At 50.3% G+C, this 17,188-nt stretch overlaps 1 protein-coding gene across 3 annotated transcripts in view; it reads right to left on the reverse strand.

Moving 5' to 3' along the window:
- Window positions 1–225: 225 nt before the first annotated feature.
- Tshz1 (teashirt zinc finger homeobox 1) overlaps window positions 226–17,188 on the reverse strand; it is a 74,623-nt gene continuing 57,660 nt past the window's right edge. For 2 of the 3 annotated variants that reach the window (XM_042264084.2, XM_076555647.1), the window contains exon 2: window positions 226–4,821. In XM_042264084.2, the coding sequence (XP_042120018.1) occupies window positions 1,589–4,045 (2,457 nt within the window). In that variant the 5' untranslated portion in view covers window positions 4,046–4,821 and the 3' untranslated portion in view covers window positions 226–1,588. Of the gene's footprint in view, window positions 4,822–11,268; window positions 11,991–17,188 lie in introns of those variants that run through there. The other variant, XM_076555648.1, reaches the window with a different exon arrangement.

The following is a 17,188-nucleotide window of genomic DNA, read 5'->3' on the forward strand; positions in this document are numbered from 1 at the left end:
ACCAAAGGACTGAACTCTGGGAAGCCTTGGCACCCTGTGGAGGGATGAATGTTAATTATCACTTTTAAACATCCAGTACTTCTCATCGGAATGAAGGGTGTCAACACACAAATCATGAAATGATGAGTCTGAATAAAAATTTTTGTTGGTTGATTGCATAAGCAATACCTCTTGTGGTTGAAATAACATCTCAAAGGGAAAATAATGACGACATGACAATCTGTGTAAATCAAGAACTGCGTGTGGGTTTATTTTACATTTGAGAAAACAGTGGGTTTAATTGTGTGAACCAAAATGTACTGTACAGTATTAATGACGGGACATCAAAATGTATAATTAATAGTGCATTGCTTGCTCTGTTTTTATTTATTTATTTTTGTCTGATAGTTCCTCTGAGTACATGCATCTGAGAAGATGCAGGTGCCAGTAAAATTTCTCTATTTAAATCAAGCTGCAGGAACTAAATTTTATCCAAAAGTTGTGGTTTTACATTATATACACAGAAATTTAATATAAAATGACAATATAAAAAGTTAAAAGAGAAAGCATACAGCCAGAAGGTACAAAGGAAGTTGAATAGATTAAAATGATATGATATGTAACATACAGGCGTGTGTAAGCTGACGCTGGCAATTCACAAGGAAAGGATCCAACATTTGCCCCATTTTTTTTTTGTTTTTTTTTTCTGTGTTTTTTTTTTCATTTACCAATGCATCACGCTATAGAAAGGTCAGCTGATACCAAAGCTTACATTTGTAAATAACTATAAACTGCAGTATTTTACAGGAACAAAGAAAAAAAAAAGAATAGCATTTTTTACACATTTTTTTAAATAATAAGCTTGCATACTTTTTTTGCCAAAAGTGGCATTTTTCAGCATCCAGAGGGTTTGGGCACAGTGGCAACTGGGGTATACGTTGTTTTTGTTTTGAACATATAAAGTTGTGGCTTCCTAACCCCGTGAGTCCCAGACAGCTCTCTGTCTCCGACCGCTGCATGCATGTCTTTTCACAAACCAGTCCTGCATATAAAAGCTCGTTTTTTAATTATTAAATAAGTTTTGTGTCTGACACAGCTTTTGATCTGAATGAGATGCCTTTAAGCGCCTTTTCCCCCTTTTTTTCTCTTTCTTTTTTAAATTTTTTTTTTTTAATTTTTGAGTGAAAGGCACAGAGATAAAGTCCTCAAAGGGTTAAACTCGACACTACCAGGTCCTGTGACCTTTATTGTCATGGCAACTTCGTAATTTTAGGATGTCTCTTGATCGCTGCTATTTGTATCTTCCTTTACCGCTAAACAATGTCTCCGAGCGTGCCCCACTATTTCCTACAAAAGATAGCTTAACATCAAGAAGGGATGCTGAAAATAAAGGTCAGACTTTGACTCACGGAAAAAAAAGAAAAAATAACATGCACAGATCAGACAAAGAGCATATAAATATAACTACAAAATATGTGTAAGAAAAACCAAGTCCAGATAGGCAGTTCAGCAACAAAGGAAAGACTGATTTCAGCGGCTCAGGCCAGGCCTAGTGCAGCACAATCAGGATGGTAGTGCAACGTTCCACGGTCCCTTGCACACCTGGACACTATTGCTTCTCCAGCTCGGTCACATAGATCAGGTGGTCCTCTGGCGACTTGCCGTGTGTCTTGCTAAGGTGCAGTTTTACTGCATGCTTGCTCGCAAAAGTCCGGTTACAGAGCTTGCACTGGAATGTGGAGCCCAGGTCTTCCTCGGTTGACCCCAGGGGGCCCAGAGTCTTGTTGGCGAGGACTTTGGAGACGCTCTGCTGCTCTTGAATCTGACTGAGTGGCAGCTTGGAGAGGTCCTTCAGGCTGAAGCCCAGGTGCGTCTCCAGGTGGCTGATGTACGTGGAGGCAGTTCTGAACTGAGAGGCACAATCGTTACAGAAGAACACAGGATGCCCTGTGTCGAGGTTCTTAAGGAACTTGGTTCCCCCTGTCCTCCGCAGCTGGTACTTGACGTTGGCCAGCCAGTGACTGATGGTGGTCATGGAGAGGCCCGTGAACTTGGAGATGTGCACCCGCTCCTGAGGACCCAGGTCCGACATGATGTACTTGCCTTCCGCGGTCTCCCGGAGGCTGGAGGCAAACTGGGCCTGGAGGATGAGCAGGTGCTGCGGGTTCCAGTTGGACTGACGCCCCTTTCTCTTGTGGACAGGGGACAGCTCGTCCAGGGCCTCCTCAAAGCTGCTGCCGTCCGCGTCCGACTTCTCCGACACCGTGGAGGGTGTGGAGGACTTGGGAGTCAGGCGGCCCGTGAGGTTCTTCACCATGTCTGAGATATCCATGAGGGCGCTCTCCCGCAGGGGCGAGGACACAGCATCGGCCACCCCCGAGACCAGGGGCTTGTTCTTGGACTTGGTCAGGTCGATGGGCTGGTCGCTGTTCTCGTAGTAGTAGCGGTCGATGGCGTCGGCCTGCTTGGCAGGGGTCGTGGGGTAGACGGGCTTATCCAGCATGCTGTTGCTGATCTTATAGAGCATCGCCAGCGGGTCCAGAGAGGGGCTCACAGGCTTGGACACCTTCCCTAGGTGGGTGTTCATGATGGACTGCAGGGCACTCAGGGGGTTGATGAACGAAGGTTCCGGAGAGTGGTCTGTGATGATGCCCAGGTTGCTGCAGCCATTGGTGACCTTGGCCTTAAGAGGCTCTGTACCATTTGGGGTGTGAGCATCCAACGGACCCTCCTTTTTGGCCTTCCCAGCTTCCACGTCTACGCCCTTCTTCTGCGGCTTGCTCCCAGTCTCCTCTGACTTGGGAAGATCTTTATTCTCCTTTGCCACGGGGGAGGCGGCCTTGACCGGGGAGGCCTTCTCCTTCTCGGCGGGCCTCTCCTCCTTCTTCACACTGACCTTGCCGGTGACCTTCTCCACCAACTCCTCCATGGCAGACACGTTGCTCTTATGGGGTGGGGGTGTAAGGCTCCCTGGGGAGTGCAGGAGGGCGCTGTGCTCTGTGGAGGACAGTGACTTCCCGCCGCTGGTGTAAGACGGCTGGATCTGCACGCTCTGCACCGTCGGCTGCAGCGGCTTCACGGTGCCCGGCAGCTGGTAGGCTGCGTGGATGCTGGGGTACCCACCCCACGAGGGCGCGCCATTCTGGGCTTTACTGATGGCGGTAGACACAGTGTTCTCGAGCGACTTTAGGATGTCGACGCCCCCCTTGGGGCTATCGTCCAGGTCTTCCTCGCGCAGGTACTGGTAGAGGGTGGTGGGTTCAAACTTCTCAGCGGCGTCCTCCGTCTCCTCCTTGATTTTTCTCTCTGCATCCCCGGCTGCCGGAGGAGGAGCTTTCTCCTTCTCCTTCTCTGGCTCTTTCTTTTCCTCTGAGGCTACCGAGCCTGCAGGGGAGTCCGGCTGTTTCTTGATGCTCGAGGCAGGCAGCCGGGTGTGAGTCGTCGGGGGCAGGGGGATGGACTGGATCTTCTCTTCCACCACGGGGTCCAGCACCAGCTGTTTTCCTTTCTTGGAGGCAGAGGTTGTCACCTTGAGGAAGTGGCCAGTGACCATCATGTGGGCCGTGAGCTGCTGCAAGGTATCATGGGAGCTACCGCACTCCATGCACTTGAGGATCTGGGCTTTGCGGGCCTCGAACTGCCACGTGTAGCTGGCGCCGTTCTGGTAGCCGTAGCGGTTATTGGGCGTGACGTAGGGGTTGGCCGTTTTCTGGTCCTTGGACGACTCACTCAGTGCAACCTCCGTGGCCATGCCCGTGGGCTCCGGGGAGCAAGGGGATGCCAGGTCCTGGAGCGCTCGCTTCTTGGTGGACGGGACCAGCTTGGCGATGGCTGGCACAGGCTCCTTCAGAGGCACTTTCTGGTAATGCTTTGTTTTGATCATGTGGACGCTGAGGTCCTGCAAGGACTCGAAGGAGTGCCCGCAGTACATGCACTTCAGCACCTTCTGCGCGTCCTCCTTCCCCTCCATCTCCATCAGGGAGCGCTTCCTGGGCTTGGACCAGCGCTTGGTCTTCTCGGAGTCCTTGTCCCGGTTGTCGTCCCGGTAGTGGCCCGTCTCGTTCATGTGCACGGTCAGCTCCACCAGAGTGTCGTAGGCCGCGCTGCAGTCCTTGCACCGGAACTTGCTGGCCCCGGTGAACACGGAGCCGTACAGCTTGTTGTTCTGCCTGTAGAGCTGCACGGTGCTGAACAGGCTGGGCTCGGGCAGCAGCCCGTAGGACGAGGTCTGCTGCAGGGTCTTGGCCAGGGCGGCCTGGTGCCAGTCATACCCAGAGCTGCTGCTGCTGCTGCTGCTGCTGTTGTTACTGGTGGTGCTGCTGCTGTGGCTGGTGCTGGTGCTGCAGCTGGTGATGGCCGTGGTGGCCGTGGTACAGGCGGCGGTGCTGGCGGTGCTGGTAGGGGGCGCGGGGGCCGGCGTGGAGCTCTCCTTCTGGCTGCCGTCATTGTTGCTGGTGGTCGAACCGGACTTCTTTAAATCCAAGGCGAGGCTAGACCAGCAGGACTCGGAGAACAGGTTTGCATACACGGCCTTGATTTGTGCCAAGCTGTCCTGGGGGTAGGAGACACTATCTGGACACTGCGGCTCCTCCTTCTCGTCTCTGGAGGAGGAGCTTTTGAAATGGGCCAGCTGGTCACTGCCCTCACTGAAGGGCGATCCGTAGCCGGCATCCTGATTGGTGGCGGTGCTGACCGGGGAATTCTGGTAGCTCTGGGCCTCTTTGATCTCTGTCTCTTCACTGCACACGAAGTCGCTGTCCTGAATGTCCAAAGGCAGCCTGCCATCCTCCGCGTGTTCCTCATCTATTTCGGCCGCCTTCAGTTCTTCCTCGGGAACATAAGCTAGGGGAGAAAAATGAAGCACGGTCAGAAGGAGTAAATCATCTTCAAGGACGCAGCCTCCCCAGCAGTTAGGTGATCTTTAAAAAGATGTTTCTCAGCCAGGCTCCCTGCAGACTACAAGGCCACCTCACCGTCAACTCCATGTGCCCGCCCATTGGACCACAGCAGGCCAGGAGTAAGGCTACCCTGAGGCCATCCCCCACAAAGTGCAGGACTTCTCGGCACAGAAGCCTAAACCTCCACACTGCTCTCTCTCACTTCCTGCCTCCCTATTCTCCTTCCCTTCTGCCCCGCCTCCCTCCCACCCTCCACCCCTCCCTTCCTTCCAGACAGGGTCTCAAGTAGCCCAGGCTGGCTTTGAACTCCCGATCCTCTCGATTCCAGCTCCCAGATGCTAGCATTACAGGCATGCAGCACCAAACCAGCACCCCCTTCTTAAAGACAGTTCGGTTGAGCGCTGAGGACAAACAAGGAATCCCACCAATGCCCCGGGGACACACACACACACACACACACACACACACACACACACACACACACACACACACACACACGTGCTATCCTCATTAGACTCGAGAGCCCCCTGTGATTTCTTTATGGCAAATTTGTTGAAATCAGGAGGGGCCCGGCTCTCTTTTTAGAACAATATATTTCCCAGGCAATATTCGATGGTTTCCATAAATAAAAACACTCCTTCATGGCAAGCAGTAAAAATAATATGGTTTTCACTAAAAAACAAACGCTTATCACATCTAGGACAAAACACAGTGCTACCTATGAAAGACTGCCAGAGGGTGACCAAGGCCACTGTCACACACCAAGACCCAAAGCAGCATCATACACACAGCTAAAGGAAGAAATAAGGCAAACATTCATCATATGGACAGATGTGGTCATCCACACCACAGAGCATCATCTAGTCCTCGAAAGGAAAACCCTGACCCCTGGCCCTGTGAAGACATGGGCGAGCCTTGAGGATAGCGCGTGAAGGAAGACCGGCTGCTTACAAAGGACAAACACTGCCGCGTGCCCTCATGTAGGGTCTGTCCAGCAGTCAAGACACAGAAAGACAGTGCTGGGTGCAGGGCCAGAGTCGGGGAGGTCAATGGGAAAATGATGTCTCGTGGCTACAGTTTCACTTTTGCAAGATGAGGAAAGGTCTAGTTTGGAGATGAGGGTGGCAGCCCAGCAGGAAGAATGTTCTGGATGCCACTGAACTATTCCTTGAAAAATGGTGACAATGGTCACTCTGGTGCTATGAAAACTTTATCTTGATAATTTTTAATTAGGAAAGGCAGCAGTGTAGGCCCCTATGGCCGCCACAGGCCTGAGGCTGCCTGCACAACTGGAGGCTGAAGGCCACATGAGGTGCCTCGATTCTTAACTAAGATCATTTTAAACACTTTGATGTGTGACATATCATGCTACTGACATATTTTACCACCTCCTAAACTTACTTGAGCAATGTGCGTTCTCTCTCTCTCTCTCTCTCTCTCTCTCTCTCTCTCTCTCTCTCTCTCTCTCTCTCTCCCCTCTCCCCCTCCCTCCCTCTCTCCCTCTCCCTCTCCCCTCTGCCCTTCCTTTCTCTGACAGAAAAACTAGGTGACCTAGTGTTTCATGAAAAAGTAGGGGATTCGAGGTTGAGGTATTCTCCAGCAAGCCCCTATTAAAATGCACTGACGTGACCTGCGAGGGGCGTCTCATTAAACATGATCATTCATTATCACATTATCAGAGCCAGATCCTAAGGGAACGTGGCAAAGAGCACAAGCATTTCCAGACAGGAGTGACAGGAGGGACAAAGAATATCTCTGTGCCCCAAGGGAGGATGTGCCAGGGGTGGGTGAAGCATGGAGAAGCTTCCACACCTGCAAATGAAAGGCTTCAGGCTGAGGAGGAGCAGGCACTCACGGGACAGGAATGACTGCCCTATATACACAGACACACATGACAGCGTGTGCAGTCACACAGTATGTGTGAGCTCATGCATGACAACACGTGTACTTCTCATGTACATATGACCATGCATTTGACAGTACAAGCATAGTCACCCTGTCTGTACGAACACATGCATTACAATTACATGCATGGTCACCCTATGCATGCAACCACACATGAGGGTACATGCATAGTCATCCACATGTGAGAGAAGAAACATAATATGACAGCACTATCATTCCTGTACATATAAGAACACATGATCCCTCCTGCACACACTAGACAGCATACACACAGTCACTATATTTACAAGGACACATATGATAGCACATATATGATTACACCATACATGTGGACCCATGTATGACCACCCCACATGTATGAACATGCATGTGTGAGCACATGTGGCAGCACATGCATGATCACCCCACATGGAGAAGCACACATATGCACGCACAGTGAGAGACCACTGAATCTGCCACATGGAGGCCCTGAGGCCCTGCAGAATACCTGTGCACACTACCTCTCTACACTGGCCTCAGCCCACCTCTGTGGACAATCCCAGAGCAGTCAGAACACACAGGCCCTGGTCCCTTCACAGCAGCGTGGAGCAGCAGCCCGCTAATGAACCAGGAATCACAATTCTGCTAATGCTGCACCACCAGGGTGAGAAACGATCAACAGTGTGAGGCCTCGGGCTTTGTCGTCTATGAACGTCGACTGCGGGGTCGGACGCCACGTAATTCTATAGCTCTACTGGAAAATGAAAGGCCCGCGACATCCTAAGATGACTGCCAGACTCGCAAGAGCTAAGTGTTTAAGATACCTAGATCTGGTATGCCATGTGGAGAGCCACCCATAAGGCCCATTTCCCTCACAGGAAGTGGGGCTGGGCTGTCCTGCTTGGGGAAAAGGTGACGGGTATGGGCAGTGGCTGGAGTCTGGACCACAGGTATCTGGAATGGGCAGCCTCTTCCCATGCCATCCTACAAGTGTGCCTTCCCCTTGGTCCAAGCAGAAGTGTGGTCACAGGGACCACAGCTTTCCTACCTTCCTTCCTCCAGGTCTGCATGCTGAGGCTCCCAGACTGGGCTGACATGTAAATCATGAACACTCCCACAAAGCCAGCACACCAGGCAGGGGCCTGGGGACATGGAACAGAACCACAGAGAACAGGGCTCCCCACCCTAGGGGCCATTCTCCGACCACCCCCCCTCCACCCGCACCCATCTCCACCACCGGTTCTCTGGAGGGTGGATGTAGGCGAGAGGAACCTGATCCTCAGAGCTTATGTCTCAATAAAGCAGGGCAAGCATGCCAGGGCGAGGGAAGGGGGCAGCGGGCCCCCAGGGAAGCTGGGCCCTTGACGGCCAGGTTTCTCTCTGTCCACTTAGCTCACCCACCTTGCAGACACCCCTATCTGGAAGTGGCTTCTGTTTGTCCTGCCCTGCATACGCTCCTGCAGGTGGCAAAGGTCCACAGACCTCAGGCTGGCATCCCTGTGTGCCCTGGCTGGCTCTGGGCCTCTCGAGTCTGTCTGTCTGTCTGCAGTCTCGATGACCGGCCTCGACTTCACCCTCCAAAGCCTTCCATGAGCCCTGATCACCGCCAGCCTGGGGCTGCTCTCACCTCACAGAGGTTGCCAGTGAAAGGCATGCCGGGGCTGCCTCCCACTATTTTCAGAACCCCCATGTCAGGCACAGACAATGGCGCCAGTGTATGACACGCGCCAGGGAACAGGGGGAGCGGTGTCCAACCCGCAGCCTATATGGCTTTGGATTACAGCCTATGTAGGAGGCACCAGACAGTTAAAAACAAGAGAATATCAAATACCCAAGGCAAAAAGGAGAGAGATTTTAAAATTTGATGGCTTCTAGTCCAAAAACTTTATAGTCTTGGGTGTGGAGCCTAAGATGGTGCGAAATGAAGCAGCAGTTTCACGCACGAAGACCTCCCCAGAGCATCACGGCACAGAACATTTATCAAAACCCAAGTCTCCCAGAGTGAGAGACAGTCAAGAGAGCAGAAGTTCACGCCCAGAAGGAAATGCCACTCAAACGTTATAAAGCAGGTTCTAGGACACAGCCAGTTAGCACAGCGCTTACCACTCAAATGTGAGGATCCGGATCCGAGTTCAGTCCCCAGACCCCACCTGTAAACGGGTTATACACATTATAATCCCAGCCCTGGGAAGGAGGAGACAGGTGGGTCCCTGGGGTACCTTGTCAGTCAGTCTCAACTAATTAGCCTAATCAGGTGAGCCGATCCTGAGGACAACACCTGAGGTTGCCCTCCAGCCTTAACAAGCACATGCATAAACATATACCTACATATATGCACATGTGTACACACACACACACACACACACACACACACACACACACACACACACCATGATCTAATGACATGGAGAAAGTCAAAGACAAGGAAAGCCATGTTGTATGTGCAGTCCAATGGGGACCCTTTTCAGAGCAGGTTAACGGTGACTTCTTCAAGCTAATGGATGCATGTGTTTGTTTGTTTGTTTGTTTGCTGGTTTTTCTATGCTGACTGGAGTGCCTCCTGGTAAATACTGTATTTTCAAAATCTTCTCCAGAGTTTTCCATTCAATTCACATTAGCTACTGCATGCCATTTCTGAGATCAGCTAGCCATGTAATGTAACGTTCCCTGAGCACCCACTGGGTGTAGCCACCAACGGGTCCAAGGAGCACAGAGAATAACTTCTCCTACTGGGCGGGGACGTCACTACTCTCCCTTTTCTTGAATGCTGACCAATCAGTCAAGCATCTGTGGTCCCTCCCAGGCTGTCCGGCATGCCCTCATCCACCTCCCCTGTCGCTCCTCATTCCATGTCCCCTCTGAGTGGCCCCTTGGAAGGCAGCTGCAGAGTCTCCAGACAGGCAGCAGGTAGCCCGCTCTTCTGGTTTTTGCTGGTGAGGCTCACCCCAGCCTCCACCTCTGACCTCGCGTTTGCCCTTGTATCCCATGCTCTCCCAGTTCCTTATTCCCGGAGACCTTCTACTTCTCAGCTATTTCCCATTTGTCCATGTTCTCTAGTGTACTGTATCTATTTTTAATTAGTTACTTTTTCACTATGACACACGAGGAAGCACAAACCCTTGAGTGACAGCTGGGGACAGGCGTGTGTTTTGCAGCCCAAACCACTGGATACCTTTGCCCGGTAGTCTGAAGCCACCCTTCGGATCTCTCTACCTTCCAAAGGGGCTACTGAGCACCCAGCCAGCTCCCAGCTTCACCTGTGAGAACCTCCTCTTCCAAATGCCAGAGACAGAGTTCTGGCATCCCCAGCCAGAACCCTAAGAATCCAGAGCCTGCAGAATTTCCTTTCAAAGTTGAACACCTACAGAGAAAAGGATGGCTGATGTCACAGGATAAAGGCCATGAAAGAATTCTCTAGCCTGGATTCTGCAGGCTGACAGCAAGAAGGGCTTCCCATAGCCTGACTTTAGTAGCCACAAAAGCAGGCCTTTCTCAGTCAGGGAGGGATGCGCCAAAGGGGCCCAACTGTAATACCAGTCATGCAAAAGCAGGTCAGCCCAGTGACCCCGGGATTTGGGGGTGATCCAAAGAAAAGGATGCTCCCAGGATGCCTGGATATGGAGAATAGGGTGCACTTGCATTGATTGCACTTGGTCTATGACCACTGTGGTTCCCTCTAAGGGACAGCCATCTTGCGTCCCTTTAACGTCAGTCTGGCACAAAGAGAGGAAGGAAGAAGGACAGACTCAAGGCTGTTGATCCTGGTAGACAGGGTAAGCCCGACACACCAACTCACGCCTTGGGGCCTTGATTCCTCCCCCAATGCAACCGTGGTAATGAAGCAGTTTTAAGGTTACAGGAATCACTGTGGTCATTACGCCCAACACTGTGCTTATCTGTTGCTATGGCTCGAATGTTTCTGTTCCAAAAGAATTCACCTATGAATTCTAATCATCAGTGTGAGGGGATTAGGAGGGACTTTGGGAGGTGACCCAGTACAGACAGTGTCCTGACACCAGGTGTGACCCAGTAGATTATCTGGGGCCCTCTTCTCATGTGCCTTTCATCAGCTTCACTGACTTTAAGAATGCTCCATAGCACCGGGGAAGAAAGGCAGGAAGCCCAAAGTGGGTATGAGAGCCGCTCCCGGGGACCTCTGAAGGGGAGGGGCAATCCACGTGGTGCAGGCGTGGGGGCGCTTTCCACTCATGCTCTGTTTTCCACATTAGCCCCTGTCGTGGAGAGTCGGCTGTGAGAGGAAAGTGGATGTTTAAAAGTATCAAATCAACCCCAGGCCTTCAGTCCTGCTTGGTGACTGCCCTTACAGTGAACACCAACTTCGCTATTGTATTGCCACCTGGTGAAATTATAATCAGACCAAATTGCATGTTTATCTACACCAAACTTTTTTTTTTCTTACTGGCAAACGTGATACTCATGAACAGATGGCCGTTATATCAAAATACATTTACTCCAAGGGACCAATTCACAAGAGGCTCACACACACCTCAAGGATGGATGTGTGGCTTCAGTTCATCCTAGAATCTTGCAAAACACAACTTCTTCCAAATTTATAATTGATCACGTGTGGAGTAACTTCACCTTTGCCATGGAGAGAGCAGGTGGTTTTGATGGGAGTCCGAATCTATCGGGGGAAAAAATGCAGAGAAAGCAGATACAGCACAAGACATCCCTTCCCAGCCTGAAAAGAACATAAAAATGCAAGCAAGATATACATTAATTTGCTAGCATGGTCCTGATTTCTCACAGGAAAGCTGACGCCCTGCCAAGCCAGGCTGAAAGGCCACTTCTGCTCTGATGTGATAGGGACAAATACGTTTCTATCACTTTTGCAAATTTGAGTTGCTGGTTGCGACTGTTAACACGCCGTTTTGCTGATGCATTTGCCTTGCGACGGAAGTCTTTCTTTACTTAAGCCCCAGGAGAAGCCACCTTTAAGAATTGCAGGGTCGGTAAATAGAAATGACCTCCCCTCGATTCCAATTTTAATTAGGAATCCATAGGTAACTGCCCTAAAATAAATACAATTTCTGCTTTCTCTCGCCGCCCCAGAATTCAATTTAAAATTAGCTTAGAAATAAGGAAGCACATTCCAAGACCCTTCCCAGTCTGCCCATAAGCAAATCAGATACTAATCTTCTGTCTCACACAGACTGCAGGTTACAACACATTTTACAAGAAGGGTGGCAGAGATCGCACATAAAACGATGAAAAGCTTCCCAAGGTGCTCTGTGGTATCAGGAAGAACGGGAAGAGGAACAAACAGTACAGGAGAAGCTTGGAAAGGCCAGAGGGAAGTTAGATCAGACTGAGAGGGTGTGGGGCACGTGGCTCTCCTGAGAGCACAGTGTTGGGTTTCTTCGACAGCTGCATGCATGCATGCAGGTATACCATGGAACGGCCTCTGGCTCTACAAGATCAAGTCATCTCATTCAAGATGTACGAATCCAAAGCCAAGCACCAGGGAAAGACATATTCTCAGTCGATACCCCAAGTCAGAAAGGACAGAGCCCCCCCCCCCATCCTAAGGCAGAGGAAGGGTCTAGGCCTATTCACCCAGTATTAGCAAGTCACCCCCAGAGCCGGGGCCCCAGCCTGGTAATGTCTGGCACCCTGAAGACAGTGGACTTTAGTCAACAGGTGGGATTCCCCTGATAAGAGACAGAAGAAACATGACTCGGGACCAGGGCCTTTACCCTGACTTACACCTCAACCAATGTGAAAAGCCTGTAAGGACTGCCACCAACCAGACCCACATCACCCTTGCTCCCTGCCACACGGCAACCCAGAGATTACATCTTCTACAAAGTTCCTTCCGAGGGTCTCAGTTGGGGGTCTTGAGACTTGGGGGAAAACAAGAAGCACAGGCTTCACTGAAACCACAACACACTTCTCAGAATCGCGTCTCCTTTATAAAGCCAAGTGTCTTATCTTCTAAGACAAGGTGGCTAGAGAATGTCGCTCGTACTAATGTGAGCTGGTAACAGGACACCGAGGAGCCAATCTGGGCACCATGTTAGGGTACCTTTTGTCTTTAAGTATGCCATGGGCAGATACCAATTTTCTATGACCATGACGAACCATGTGCCAGCACAGCCCACGATGGTTTCCACACCTGGTCAGAAACTCCACACAAGGCCCCACAGCACTCGGCTTCCCTTAAGTCTCTCTAATAACAATCCCGGTGTCTGGACTGAATTTTATCTGCCCTATCATGACAGAGAATGTAATTTTATCAGAATAATTAGGCTTATTTTTACTATTATCAGTGAATTCTCATAATTGCTTTCAAAGATGCTTTCTTTAAAGATTTTTTACAGGGGGAGGAGAGAACTAATTCAGGTAGCAGGATTATTTATTACCATCCTTTGTTTTCACTACATGTGACATTTCTAGAGATCTTTTGTTTTATATAGGCTGCAATTTTCCAAAAATCTTTCATTTTCCTGTGTATACATGTACTGGAATACAGTATGATATTTGTAGAGACCGCTGTTTCTACAGATGGAAACTGTGAGAACAAAATACTTCACAAGGTGAATGAATATGATTTTTGGCCTAACGGGTTTTTAAAGAAGAGTCTGATGAACCCCAGGAAAGTCACCCCCCATTGCATTTTTTTCCATGAACCCCCTCTCCCCAGTACCATCCACCCACCCCTGCCCTCCCCACCCCCACCATGAAAATCTGATGAATGAGCAGCCAGGAATTGGTAACTGCAGTATAAAATTCTCCTTTCACAATTACTTACAGAAATAAATGACATTTTCCCCATCAACTAAAACAAAGACTCCGAATCATCATTTCTGCTATTTCTTTTTGTGTCAAAACAGCTTCGCCAGCACTCCCCCGCCCTCCCTGAGCCTGGCACGGCAGTGCCAATCGTGACAGTGTGAACACATACAGTATGTCCTGCTGGGGGGCGGGGGGGGGGGGGGGGGAGAGTGGCACAGGGAGCTGTCTCGCGGGACACAAGAACAAGTAGGGACCAGCAGCACAGAAAAGACTACAGGCGTGAGCATGTACACATGTGTGCATGCATGTGTGCAATGCTTACGTACACAGGTGTGTGCTCGTGTGTGCAAACCCAGAAAACTTCTCATCTCCACTGTTCAGGAATCTATAATCAGACTCCACTTTTTTTTTAAAATTAAATCCTGTTAATATTTTTTGTCATAAAACATGCCTTCTGGATGCCAATGTGTCCCTGAAGATGCGCTGTCATCCTGAACCACATCAGACTCCGTGAGCTCTGGATAAGAGTGGACAGAAGGCAGTGTACACAGCCCTGTTACAGATTAATGTGACACCAACCATGTGTGCCCTGACGGTCTACCACGTAAATACACACATATTGTCTGAAAAAAAATATTTTCATCTCAAATCCTAACTATATAATGAGGCGCAAACATCGTATCTTTGGCAAATTGGATAAGAACTGTATTTCTCGATTCGCAGCGCAACATTGTTTAAAACATCTTTGTTTCTCTAAAGAAAACACAGCTCGCTCTTGTCAACAGTCATTTTTAAGGACAGTGAGAAGTGACAGCTGTATTTGTTTTTTAACGGCTAAATGTAGTAAAGTTCTGAATTCCCTTGAGTCTTAATAACAGTGGCTCTGAGCAATCAGGTCTGTACCCTCCCCTCCCCCCCCCCAACCTGCATCTTAATCTGCACCCCAATTATGCACAAAGTGAAGGTGCGTTCCTGAGCCGCCCTGTTTTGTATTCCATCAGAGGCGAATGCTCCCAGAATTCTGCCTCCTCATCATCACCATTGTTCCCGGGAGAGATGCAGGAAAGTGTGGGTGCTCTGTTCCACGGGCTGAGGCAACAATGGAAGAAAGCCTTCCCGGAACACGCCTGCTCGCTACACGCCAGCCCGCCCGCGTGGAAGCCACTGGGAAAGTCAAAGGTTCCAAGCTGGTGCCCCAGTACCCTGCCACAGGACAGAGTAGTCGCATGCACCTGCTGCTGCGCTCCCTGACGGGAAGCATTCGGTGGAAAGTGGAAGGCATTCTCAAGGAAAGAGTGCTCCAAATGTGGGTGGCTGGAATCTCTCACATACCAGTCTTCAGTGCCGAAGAGGCAGGACAAGAGCCTGGCTAACCAAATGTTTTCACATCCTCGTGTGTGTGTGTGTGTGTGTGTGTGTGTGTGTGTGTGTGTGTGTGTGTGTGTGTGTGTATGCGCTCGCGCTCTGTATTTGTATGTAAAGCGTACACATGTATTCATGTGCTCATGTATATGGGCACACATACAGCATGTGCACATGTTTGTGAAAGCCAGAAGTGTCTTTCTCAACTGCTCTTCACTGCATTTATTGAGACAGATTCTCTTGCTGAATCCAGGGCTCGCTGATTTCACTAGTCTAGGCAGCCAGCCTGCCCCAAGATCTCCTGTCTCAGCTTCCAGAGTTTGCTGGGATTACAGGCACACCTGCCCAATGAGCCGGGCGCTTTACCTACTAAGCCATTTCCCCATTCCTGAGGGTTTTCCCTTTTTACCCCTGTGGATGTCAAGCAATACAGTCTGGGCAGGAGGCTGCGGTGATTGTGGACACGGCATTTCAGCAGGAGAATCTGTCAGACACTCCACACTCAAGTGCTAAATTCACACAGCCACAGGCTCCCGGGCACACCTGGACGTCCTTGCCAGCAGCCAGCAGCCTGCTGCTGCTGCTGCTGCTCTGGAGGTCCAGGGTTTACAGAGGGGCTGTGGCGGCAAAGAGCTAAGTTCCCATTTAGAAACATTCCCAAATAGCATCTGCAGTGCATGTACAACGCCTCTTCAAGGAGCAACTCCCGGAAACACGTAGATTTTCCCGGCGAAGAAGTAGCCGTTCCAAACGTGGATTCCTTATCATTAACAAGGAAATCAGGAGGACGGCAGCAGGGCTTCCTCCTTTTACATCTCAGACAGGATCCTCCACCACCAAGGAAGCTCGCCCTGGTGGTTTCTGCAGCTGGAGATGACCCTCGCCACACCCCATTAGAGGAACACACAGATGCAGAGCCCCCCACCTCCTCCCTCCCAGGCTCCCTCGCAGTGAAAAGAGCACGTTATTAGCAAAGGTCTGCCAGCGAGACCGAGGTGCCTGTGCGGTTCTCCAGCGATTCTATCTCAGAGACTCACTGGCTCTTCCTGTTCCATCTGATAAACTATCCATCCCAGCATTCTCATTAGGCTCCCATCACCAAAGGGAGTGGAGATGGATCCGTCTGGACCCCTCCCCTTTCCTCTCTGCCGGATGATTTCATTGAAATGTTCATTTTCATCCCTGCCGGCAACATTAGAATGGAAGTATTTAACCTGTTTCCATTACTTATACAAATTGCCATTATGGGGTAGGACAGATGTTAGAATCACGCCATATAACTAACTTCCGTACATCCTTTACGGGAGTGTGAGGAGCAGGAAGGCGGCTGGATCACATTATCTGACTCCATCATGTGCGCTCCGCTACCGGATTCATTAACTTTGCACATCAGCTTTTGCACTTTCTCTGTGAAAATTCCCAGGCTGTTTGGACTCATTTAATTTGGAGAGAGAAACCTTTGTCAGGGGTAATGTTTTGATCAGGTGTGTTGGGGGAGGGGGGAGGGGGGTACGGGTGAGGGAAGGAGGAAGGAACAGGAAGAAAGAAGTTGGAAGGGGAAACACCTTGTCGAAATGTTCCCTTCCCCAGGGAATGATGAAAGGGAAGTCGGTTGGAGCCCCTGGTACTCAAAGATGGCTGTCACTTCAGATAGGCACGGGCATAACTCACCCCGACAGGTGACACTGTGGCGGAGCAAAGTCTTGCTGCATTATTGAGCATGCTCGCTAGGAAGACTGCAGGCCCAGGATGCCTGGGGCACCCAGGGAGGGAAGTCGGCAGGTGAGTGCATTTCACTTCATTTGCCTCCTTGAGCGAAGGAGGCAAAGCTCCCCAGAGGATAAGCGGGCACAGAAGCCACAGTCCAGGCTCAGAACACTCGGACACCGAGACCCTTGGTCAGAATGACACTCCTGGCCCACTAGTCGGGACTTGAGTTTAAATCTTCTATGTTGCACACCAATTCCTAGTCTGAGGACATTTCCCCACTGAGCACGGCCAGATGCCAGCTAGAGGCAATATGCTTGAAAACGTTCAAGGTAGAGGCAACAGGATTTCTAGGCAAGGGTCTAAACAGAAAGCTTCATTTGTGAAGAGTAAGAAACTGACAAATTACATTCCATCCTCTTAGACCAGCTGATCCCCCCACCACCACATCTCAACTAATTCTTGTCTTTCCCTCTGTCCCTCCCGTCCCCTCCCTTGGTTCTGCCCCTGAAACCATTGCGAGGAAATGCTGAGTTCGCTTAAATCAGTGGTGAGAATACAAGATGATATTCACTGGGAGAAAGAAAGAAAACGTAGACTCC

The sequence above is a fragment of the Peromyscus maniculatus genome, chromosome 19 (assembly GCF_049852395.1).
Source record: "Peromyscus maniculatus bairdii isolate BWxNUB_F1_BW_parent chromosome 19, HU_Pman_BW_mat_3.1, whole genome shotgun sequence".
NCBI lineage: Eukaryota > Metazoa > Chordata > Mammalia > Rodentia > Cricetidae > Peromyscus > Peromyscus maniculatus.